The sequence below is a fragment of the Thamnophis sirtalis genome, unplaced genomic scaffold, assembly GCF_051295495.1.
Source record: "Thamnophis sirtalis isolate CommonGarterSnake01/CBP01778 unplaced genomic scaffold, rThaSir2_p1.2 scaffold_13, whole genome shotgun sequence".
In the NCBI taxonomy this organism is placed as follows: domain Eukaryota; kingdom Metazoa; phylum Chordata; class Lepidosauria; order Squamata; family Natricidae; genus Thamnophis; species Thamnophis sirtalis.
Genome location: NW_028261393.1, coordinates 1,285,553 through 1,296,387, shown reverse-complemented (window position 1 = coordinate 1,296,387; position 10,835 = coordinate 1,285,553). Strand labels below are relative to the sequence as shown.

Genomic DNA, 10,835 nt, shown 5'->3' with positions numbered 1-10,835 from the left:
CTCCTTCCTCCTCCCTTCTTCCCTTTCCCCTCCTTCTTTTCCTTCCCTTTCTCCTCCTCTTCCTTCTCCTTCCTTCTTTCCTTCCTTCTTTTCTTCCTTCTTCTTTCTCCTCCTTCTTCCTCCTCCCTTCTTCTTCCCTTTCCCCTCCTTCTTTTCCTTCCCTTTCTCCTCCTCTTCCTTCTCCTTCCTTCTTTTCTTCCTTCTTTTCTTCCTTCTTCTTTCTCCTTCTCCTTCTCCTCCCTTCTTCCCTTTCCCCTCCTTCTTTTCTTTCCCTTTCTCCTCCTCTTCCTTCTCCTTCCTTCTTTTCTTCCTTCTTTTCTTCCTTCTTCTTTCTCCTTCTCCTTCCTCCTCCCTTCTTCCCTTTCCCCTCCTTCTTTTCTTCCCTTTCTCCTCCTCTTCCTTCTCCTTCCTTCTTTCCTTCCTTCTTTTCTTCCTTCTTCTTTCTCCTCCTTCTTCCTCCTCCCTTCTTCTTCCCTTTCCCCTCCTTCTTTCCTTCCCTTTCTCCTCCTCTTCCTTCTCCTTCCTTCTTTTCTTCCTTCTTTTCTTCCATCTTCTTTCTCCTCTTCCTTCTTTCCTTCCTTCTTTCCTTCCTTCTTGTTTCTCTTCCTCTTCCTTCTTCTTCCTTCTTTTCTTCCCTCTTCTTCATCCTCCTCCTCCTCCTCCTCTTTCTTCAATTCGTCTTTTACCACTTCAGCCATCGAGGGAAGTCTTACTACCCCTTGACAATGCCTTGGTAAGACCACCCTGGGAATCTTGCGTCCAGCTTTGGGTCTCCACAAGGGAGTTTGAGCGGGGGGCATCCCCACGTGGGCCAGGGGGCTTTGGGCCAGGGAGGACGCAACCATTGTCTGCGCCTGACCATCCTGTCTCCAGGTCTTTGAGGACGAGTGGGAGTCGGACCGAGAGAGCGACGCGGAGTCAGACTGCTTCACAGAAGGGTCGCTGGCGTTTCGCACGGGGGACCCTGAGCCCGCCGCCCTGGTTCCCGAGGCTCTTCGGGGCCACTCTACCCCGAAACCTGTCCGGTGTTTCAGCGTTCCCATCGGGGGATCCTCGGCGGCAGATCTGGAGTGGGACCCCTCGGTGGACGTGGGGGGCTCCACCTCGCAGGACGAAGACTCCTCGTATTACAGTGCTGTGGTGGGTAAGTGGGACGCACAGCTAGGACACCGTTACGACGTTAGTTATGCTTCCAAGTTACAACAGCACTAAAAAAGTGACTTACGCCCGTTTTCACACTTACGACTGTTGCAGAATCCCCAGGTCAGATCTTCCAGACTCAGAGGCTTTGCAACTGGCATGGACTTATAATGGTTGCCATGTCCCCATGATCGGATTCTGCAACCTTCTGATGGGCAAAGCCAATGGGGAAGCCGGATCCACTTAACGATCCGGTTACAGGTTGTCCTTGATTTACGGCCACCAGTGAGCCCCAGATCTCCGTTGTTAAATGAGTTTGCACCCATTTCACGACCTTTCTTCCCACAGCTGTTTAGAGAAATCACTGCTGTGGTTCAATTAGGAACATGGTCGTTAAGTGAATCTGGCTTCCCTATGGACTTTGCTTGCGAGCAGGTCGCAAAACGAGATTGCATGACCCCCCAGGACACCGCGGCTGTCATAAATGTGAATCACTGGCCAAGCATCTGAATTTTGATCCCGGGATCGTTTGACGTCACAAAGGTCCTAAGTGTGAAAAACAAAAGTCACATTTTTTTCAGTGCCGTTGTAGCATCGAATGGTCACTAAACAAACTGTTGTAAGCCAAGGACCACCTGTGCTAACGTAACAATGGCAGTGATTCACTTAACAACTGTGGAAAGAAAGGTCGTAAAACGGGGGCAAAATCCACTTAACAACGGTTTTGCTTAGCAACAGAAAAGCTGGACTCAGCGGTGGTCGTAAACCGAGGACTCTCTGTACTCTTTGATGTGAAATACGGAGAATAAGTTTTGGATAATTTCTTCCCATCCATCAAGCACACATTTCTGTCTCTTCATCGCAGAGACCTCTACAGCCCCCAAGGTCTTAGATTAGGCCCCCCTCCCCATAAATTGGGGGGTGGGGGGGCAAAAGAGGATTTTCTTCTGTCTCGTAGGCTTCGGCCGGGGGGACCATCTTCGGCGAAGGAGTGGTTCGTGGCGCTGGAGCTGGGGCAGAACGGAGGACTTTTCGGTGGGTGCTGGAGGAAAAGGGGGGATCTCGGGGGGGGAGGGGAGGGGGGCGAGTCCCCAGGCCAGTGGCGGAAAGGAATCAGGGCGGCCAGATGTTGAGAAATGCTCCTGGTTAGCCAGGACCTGCTTTTCGAAAGTCTGCCACTTGATAATGATAGTAATATATACAATGTTGAGCTGTTATGATAAGTCATAATTGGATACGAGAAGGGAAGGTTAGAAATATTTTTGGACTATATATAAAGATGATTAATAACAATAATAATTATAATAAAAAAAACAAAGCTATATACAGTTAAGTTTTAACTAATAGGGGGAAATGCTATGATATAGGATACAGTTAAAGAAAGGATAATGGTAATAAATTATATACATGGAGGATTAGAAAACTTTGGTATTAAATATTATGGATGTTTAGCTAAAACAGGATATGAGGACTTAATGTTAATGGGGGATTTTATAAATAAGTAAATGAAATGCCAGCATGTGGATAGACAAGAATTTGGTGGTAAAAATATATATACATAAAAGAAAAGAAAGAAAGAAATGCCAGCATGTGGCTATGGATTGAATCTTGGTATACGTAAGGAGGAAGGACGTTTAAATAACTGTAGTCAAATAAAAGTAGAGGTACGATGATGTCAATATAGTAAATATTTGAGTTAAGATATTTGAATTAATATGAATTATATTTGATGACCGTGGAAGAGATGCACAAAAGCTTTTTGTAACCAGCTGATATACTTTTTACAATATATGTTTGTTTGAAAATAAAATTAAAAAAAAAAAAGTCTTCCACTGACAGGGGAGGCTTCCTTTGACGAAGAGTCTATTTACAGTTCATTTAGTGGCCGTTCACACTTAACGGCCGTTGCAGCGTCCCAGGGTCACACGATCCTCTTTGCGCCCTTCGGCTAAACCAGTGTTTCTCAACCTTGGCCACTTGAAGATGTCTGGACTTCAACTCCCAGAATTCCCCAGCCAGCGTTCGCTGGCTGGGGAATTCTGGGAGTTGAAGTCCAGACATCTTCAAGTGGCCAAGGTTGAGAAACACTGGGCTAAACCAAGTCAAAGGGGAAGCCAGATCCACTTAGCAGCCGGGATACTAACTTAACACCTGCAGTGATTCACTTAACAACCGAGGCAAGAGAGGTCGCAAAATGGGGTGAAACCCACTTAACAAACGCCTCGCTCAGCAACAGAAATTGTAGCTGTACGTTGTGGCACACCCGCCTTCATTATTTATTTGTGAAATAAATTTATAGATATCCACATTCCGGCCAGCTTAAAAACATAATTCCTCTTTCCTGCAATTGTAACGCAACTCCAATCAATCAGTCAATCCATCAATCCAGGGCAGTGATTCACTTAACAACTGCGAGGTCGTCAAAACGCGTCAGAGCTCCGTGAATAACTGTCTTGCTTAACCACAGAAATGGTGGGCTCAATTTGCGGTCGTATTTCGAGGACCTCCTGCAAAAATTCTGGGAGTGGTGAAGGACTTTTGCGGGGTGTGGTGGGGAAGAGATCCAGGCGCCCCCCCCCCTTTCTAAGCCTGGGCTTGGCGTGTTCTCTGATGATCGCACAGGTGCAGAGCAATCTCCCGGAGGAGGAGGGGATCCCTGCAGCTGCCCGGGGGCTCATCCGATGGAAACAGATGTTTTGGGTGAGTTCTGGCCCTTCCTTTTAAAAGGTACTTTAACAAGAAAAGTCACGCATTTTAAGTTCCGTGTTCTTGCGAAAGTCAGCGAGTTGTTAGCTGTTGACCTGCTCCCCAAATTGTGCACGGCAAGTCCTCCTTTAGTGGCCACAATAGGAACCAGCCGCTCGGTCGTTAAGCGAAGCACTCGCCAAAGGGAAACCGCGAGGGCGCTTAAAGATCGGCCTTCAAATCTCCCTTCGCTTTAACAGACTTGAGAAGCTCATACAAGCCAGGGACGGTTGCAAAGTTACGACTGTCACTCCCAACGGTCGCTAAATGCGTACACCCTGTGCTGTTTCCTCCATTTAGAAATCCTGCTAAGCCCACGTTTTTTGCCGACGTGCCTTTGAAAGCTGCCGGTTTATTTATTTATAGATATTTATTAATTTTTATCTCGCCTCTCTGCCCTATAAGAAGACTCTGATTTAGAGCCAAACTGGACACCCTCTGCTTCCGCTGGGATCACAGTGTCCATGTGATCTGGAGGGTGGTGAGGAGGGTGGTGAGGAATCTCCTCGTGGAGATTCGTACCCTCACCACCCTCCAGGCCTTCCGCGTAGCCCTTAAAACCTGGCTGTCCTGACAGGCCTGGGGCTAAAGACTTTAACCCCACCCGAATAGTATGACTGTTGCGCTTTTTAATGATGTAATGTCTTTGTGTGTGTATTTTGTTTTGTTCTTCCCTCCCCCTGTATTGTGAGCCACCCTGAGTCCCCTCAGGGAAAAGGGCGGCATATAAATAAAGTAAAATCCTAAATCCTAAATCCTAAATCCATCCTCCACAGCCAACTGTGTGATTCCGCTGTGTCTGGAGGTGGAAACGGCTTTTAAAAAGCTTAAAACAACTTTATTTTTCTGATAGTTGCGGAGGTTTCTTCAGCGCGCGGGTGAAAATTTTCGTTTTGAGGCCCCCTTTCCACTTCGTTCTTCTTTTGGGCAGGACCTCCCGCCCCCCAGGAGCCAGGAGCCGCTCAGCCGCCCAGGACGGCCCCGGGGTTTGACCCCAAGCGCATCGAGACGTGGCTGGACCAGAACCACCAGAATCAAATGGGAATCCCTCCGGAGATCAAAGAGGTGTGCTCTTCATCAGCTGAAGCAGAGTCAGAATGGGCAAGTCACTTAGCGACTGACATTCGGGGCTCAATTGTGGCCATAAGTCGAGGACTACCTTTATACATGCTGAATATAACTGATGGTGAACCCTTGGGCTGCTTGCCAGGGGTGGCACACAGAGCCCTCTCGGTGGGCACCTGCACCATCGCCAGCTGCTCTTCCGCTTTCCAACACGCCAGCCAGCTGGTCTTCGTGGGCACCGGAGCACCGGAAAACACCCCAAAAATGGCCTGAAAATGATCAAAAAATGACCAAACAGCAGGCTATTTTTTGAGCCAATACAGCCAAAAAACCCGCCCAAAAACCAGGCACGCGCATGGCAGCCAGCTGGTCTTTCCTTGTTGCTTGTGCTCCGGGCACATTCCAGTTTGGGCCTGGGTGCCAAAAAGGTTCCCCATCCCTGATATATAAGCTTTAAATAAAACTACAAAAATAAATAAATAAACAAACAAACAAGCCCAGTAGGTTATTTATGGGCTAAAATTTAGTCTGCAGCCATTAAATTAATCGATCGGAATGCAAAAGCCAGCTCTACGATGAAATCCACACCAGGCTGGGGTTTGAATCGAAAGCCGAGAAGTTTTTGCATGCAGAATCTTGCAAAACTCTCAGCCCTCAGAGCCGAGGTGGCGCAGTGGTTAAATGCAGCACTGCAGGCTACTTCAGCTGACTGCAGTTCTGCAGTTCGGCTGTTCAAATCTCACCGGCTCAAGGTTGACTCAGCCTTCCATCCTTCCGAGGTGGGTGAAATGAGGACCCGGATTGTTGTTGGGGGCGATATATGCTGACTCTGTAAACCGCTTAGAGAGGGCTGAAAGCCCTATGAAGCGGTATATAAGTCTAACTGCTATTGCTATCTATCTATCTATCTATCTATCTATCTATCTATCTATCTATCTATCTATCTATCTATCTATTTATCTATCTATCGGATTGTTGGGGGCGATATGCCGACTCTGTAAACCGCTTAGAGAGGGCTGAAAGCCCTATGAAGCGGTATATAAGTCTAACTGCTATTGCTATCTATCTATCTGTCTGTCTATCTATCTATCTATCTATCTATCTATCTATCTATCTATCTATTTATCTATCTATCGGATTGTTGGGGCGATATGCCGACTCTGTAAACCGCTTAGAGAGGGCTGAAAGCCCTATGAAGCGGTATATAAGGCTAACTGCTATTGCTATTGCTATTGCTATTGGTGGGGGGGGGCGTTATTTTTCCTGACAAGGGTCCCTGCAGGAAGCTGTGGGAATCCAGTGAGCAACCCACCAGGGAGGACCGAAGCAGCGGAGGGGATAACAGCACCTGCTATATGCCATCACCCCATCACCCACCAGTGGTGGATTCAGCCAGTTCGCACCACTTCGGGGAGAACCGGTTGTTAACTTTCTGAGCAGTTGGCAAACTGGTTGTTGGAAGAAATAATGAGGGCAGAGAGAACCGGTTGTTGAATTACTCGAATCCCACCACTGCCCCCCACCCACCCACCCCTTATACGCCTGTAGCAGTTGGGGGTGGCTTGCAGATGCTTCCCGCTGCTTCTCTTCCTCCCTTCTCCAGGACACCGTAACCCATGTGGACGGGCTCCCGCCGGCCAAGGAGCTGCAGCTGCCTCTTCAAGTTCGGGCAAGGGGGAAGAAGGTCCAGCGATGGTCCAGGAGGGAAGGCAAACAGAAGAACCTCATCACCAACCAGTCGTGGTCGGGGAAGGAGCAACGGGTGAGTCCACGCCACGTTTAGGGTGACAATTGCCGGCGGCAGTTCAGAGATGAAACCAAAGGGACCCTGGGGAGATCTGGCTGGGAGATCATAGAAGCAACTGGCAAGCATCTCCTGAGCATGTCAAAAGTGCCCGCTCCTCCCTCGCGGTCAGCTCCCATTAAGGAGATGAACGCCTCAAAAATCAGCGGCCCAAATGGTTCTACCACCTCTTTTATTATTATTGTTTATGTGTTGACATCCCGTCTTCATTGTTTTTATAAATAATTCAAGGGGGTGAACGTATCTAGCACACCCTCCTCCTCCTCTTTTCCCCATAAAAAACAACCCTGTGAGGTAGACTGGGCTGAGAGGGGGGGGGCTGTCCCAAGATTACTCAGCTGTCTTTCGTCTCAAGGGTAGGACTAGAACTCACCGCCTCCCAGGGATTGGCCCAAAGTCACCCAACCGGGTTTTCATGCCTGAGGAGGAACTAAAACTCCCCGTCACCTGGTGATTGGCACACAGTCGCCCCCCCCCTCTGGCTTTCAGGCCTCGGGTGGGATTTGAACTCGCCGTCTCCCACTTTCTTGATGCGGCTTTTAAAACCTGGTTTGTTTGTTTTTAAAGTTTGGTTTTGTTTCCCTCTCTTGTGAATCTTTTCCTAGATCTCCAAGGCGCTAAATCCCCAGTCAGCAGAAGTTATGATTACTATTGAGAAAGAGTAAGTGGCTTTTTAGAAGTTTTGAGAATAATTGTCTGTGGAGTCAGCCTGTTTTGGCCGCTGGGCTGCACAAAGCAACCCCCCCCCCCCAAAAAGGTTAATTTAGCAACGTGTGTGTGTGTGTGTGTGTGGTGTTGTCTGAATGCAACTGGTGTGTCCCTGCATTCTGGTTGCTGATTGATATAGGATGATTCTATAGCAATAGCAATAGCAATAGCAGTTAGACTTATATACCACTTCATAGGGCTTTCAGCCCTCTCTAAGCGGTTTACAGAGTCAGCATATCGCCCCCACAGTCTGGGTCCTCATTTCACCCAGATAGATGATAGATAGATAGATAGATAGATAGATAGATAGATAGATAGATAGATAGATAGATAGATAGATAGATGATAGATAGATAGATAGATAGATAGATAGATAGATAGATAGATAGATAGATAGATAGATAGATGATAGATAGCAATAGCAGTTAGACTTCTATAGCGCTTCATAGGGCTTTCAGCCCTCTCTAAGCGGTTTACAGTCAGCATATTGCCCCCAACAACAATCCGGGTCCTCATTTCACCCACCTCGGAAGGATGGAAGGCTGAGTCAACCCTGAGCCAGTGAGATTTGAACCGCCGAACTGCAGTCAGTTGAAGTAGCCTGCAGTGCTGCATTTAACCACTGCGCCACCTCGGTTCTTCTGTTGGGATTCTGTTGGGACTGGACTTTTGACCACAACTGAGCCCAAACTTTCTTGTTGCTAAGCGGGACTCAGTTGTTAGGTGAGCTTTGCCCCCACTTTACGACCTTTCCGGCCGCCGTTGTTGTTAAGTGTGTCGCAGGTTGTGAGATGAATCCGGCTTCCTTGCTTGTCAGAAAGTCGCAAAAGCGGATCGCTTGACTCCAGGACATGGCAATCGTCATAAATCTTACGATCCAGTTGCCGAGCGTCCAAACTCTGATCACATGACCAGGGGACGGACGGACGGACGGACGCTGCAACGGTCGTGAGAAAACCATCGTAGGTTTTCAGTGCCGCTGTAACTTTGAAGGGCCGCCGAAGGAACAGTTGTAAGTCGAGGACACCTGTACTTAGAGGCCCCTCTGAAATCTAAGCTTGAAACCGCCCCCCCCTTTTCTCTCCCCAGATGTGATTTGCAGCTGCCCACCGAGATCTGTCGCCAGCCCCGAAAACTCTACAGGAGCTCCATCCGCTGGCTCCTCGTGAGCACGACCGTCGCGGTGCTAATGTGGTTGCTGTGCCAGTCCTCTCTGCTGTCCGTCTCCCGGCTCCCCTGCCTCCAGACCAACGCCTTCGCCAAATCCTTCCACCTCATGCTAAAATACGAGGGTCCTCCCCCCACGTAGAGGGGGGCCGGAGAAGAGGGACGCTGCAATCAGCACCAAGATCGAGAGTCCTGGGGGGGAAACATGAGGCTCCTGGGAGTTGGATCGACTTCTCCTGGGCTTCCCAGAAGTCCTGTTCCTACGTTTGCCCAGAGGTGGGTTCCAGATCAGGAGACCCAGAAGACACCTACAACACGGAAAGGTAGCTTGGGTTTAGGCCTGGTGAACCACCTTGGAGTAGTCCCGGAGTAAAGATGGGGCTGGCGTTCCTCAAAGACCATCCACAGGACGTCAAACCTGTGGTGGTGGGCTGCTCAGGTGGCAATAATAATAATAATAACAGTAGACTTATATACCGCTTCATAGGCCTTTCAGGCCTCTCTAAGCGGTTTACAGAGTCAGCATATTGCCCCCAACAACAATCCGGGTCCTCATTTCACCCACCTCGGAAGGATGGAAGGCTGAGTCAACCCTGAGCCGGTGAGATTTGAACCGCTGAACTGCTGATCTAGCAGTCAGCCTGCAGTGCTGCATTTAACCACTGCGCCACCTTGGCTCCTACCGAGCTTTGGAGAAAGCAGCTTGTCTTGAAGCTCCAGCAAGATCTTCTCTGCACTGAGCGGGTTTCTCAAGAGATCCAGTTTGACATTAAGAGGGGGGACCGAATTTTAAGAAACTTCCAGCTTTGGATGATGGGTACTTTTGTATGTGATGTTCCCGTGGTTCATCCATGAGGCCAATGTTGAGAAAAGACACGGACACGATCTTTCTCGGGATGGAGCGGCCCAGATTGGGGGTCTGAGAGCCCCTTTTATTGAGATAGGACAAAGGCAGGAGGAGCAATCGGCATGTGGTTAAAAACAGCCTGTCAAAGTACAATTTCTAATCTACTGCTCAGGGAAGTTCTGTCTATATATGGTCAAATCCTGGGCGTCATTGGTAGGGCACATCTCAGGATGTTATGTTATGAACTATCAGGATGTTATGGGGTTTTAGGAGTTTGTTTTCTCCTGTGTGGTTCAGCGTGGCTCTGCATGCCCTGTTATGAACTGGGCCATGGGTGACCCACACCTACACAAGGAACTATATTACATCTGTACATGAGTTGTTTTGTACCTTTGGCATCTGCCAATTTTTTAATAAAAAAAGAGAAAGTGGGTTGATTGTGGCAGGTAGGTTTGATCCGGGAGATGGCACCAAGGTCAAACTTGATCCTCAAAGCAAGACCCCCCCTATCAGAAAGCTCCGAGTACCCAAGAGATTCCGAAGATGCACAGATGACGTTAACCATGGCAATTCTAAGATGAGTGGACTTCAACTCCCAGAATCCCCTTGCAACTCCCAGAATTCTGGGAACCGAAGTCTTCCTCTTTTCAAGAGGAACTGGGGAATTCTAGGTGAATCTGGGGAATTCTGGGAGTTGAAGTCCAGACATCTTCAAGTCCCCAAGGTTGAGAAACACTGATCTAGACCTTTTTGAAGTTAATTAGCATGCTGACTGGGGAATTCTGGGAGTTGCAGTACACTCACCTTAAAAGTTGTCAAGTTTGAGAAACAATTTATTATGGAAACGAGTACCGTGCTCTTATATTGACCAAAATATGTGGCTGCGGAGAGGATAGAAGAATCCGGAGTATTGACAGTAACATATTTATCCACCGCAGATCCAAGTTCTCCAGCTTGTCATATTCTGGTTCACGTGGCTTTTTAGCAAAGTGCATGATAAAAATTTAGCCTAAAGTTTCATTTAATGCAGGGGTGGGGAACTGTGGACTTCAAATCAATAGCAATAGCAATAGCAGTTAGACTTATATACTGCTTCATAGGGCTTTCAGCCCTCTCTAAGTGGTTTAGAGTCAGCATTATCACCCCCACAGTCTGGGTCCTCATTTCACCCACCTTGGAAGGATGGAAGGCTGAGTCAACCCTTGAGCCGGTGAGATTTGAACTGCTGAACTGCAGATAGCAGTCAGCTGAAATGGCCTGCAGTACTGCACCCCTAACCACTGCGCCATCTCGGCTCTTAATTCCTGAGCCGATGGCCCTGTGCTTCATGAATTCCCAGCTAAAACCACATCTCGGCAG

General features: G+C 48.3%; 1 protein-coding gene across 1 annotated transcript in view; it reads left to right on the top strand.

Annotated features, from left to right (window-relative positions):
- The window catches only part of SYNE4 (spectrin repeat containing nuclear envelope family member 4), a gene marked incomplete in the record, with an annotated part of 21,644 nt that extends 11,783 nt beyond the window's left edge, over positions 1-9,861 (top strand). The window contains 7 exon segments of the mRNA XM_087727936.1: positions 874-1,144; positions 2,099-2,179; positions 3,763-3,840; positions 4,817-4,950; positions 6,554-6,712; positions 7,360-7,415; positions 8,552-9,861. Of these exon segments, the coding sequence (XP_087584062.1) occupies positions 874-1,144; positions 2,099-2,179; positions 3,763-3,840; positions 4,817-4,950; positions 6,554-6,712; positions 7,360-7,415; positions 8,552-8,771 (999 nt within the window).
- Positions 9,862-10,835: the final 974 nt, after the last annotated feature.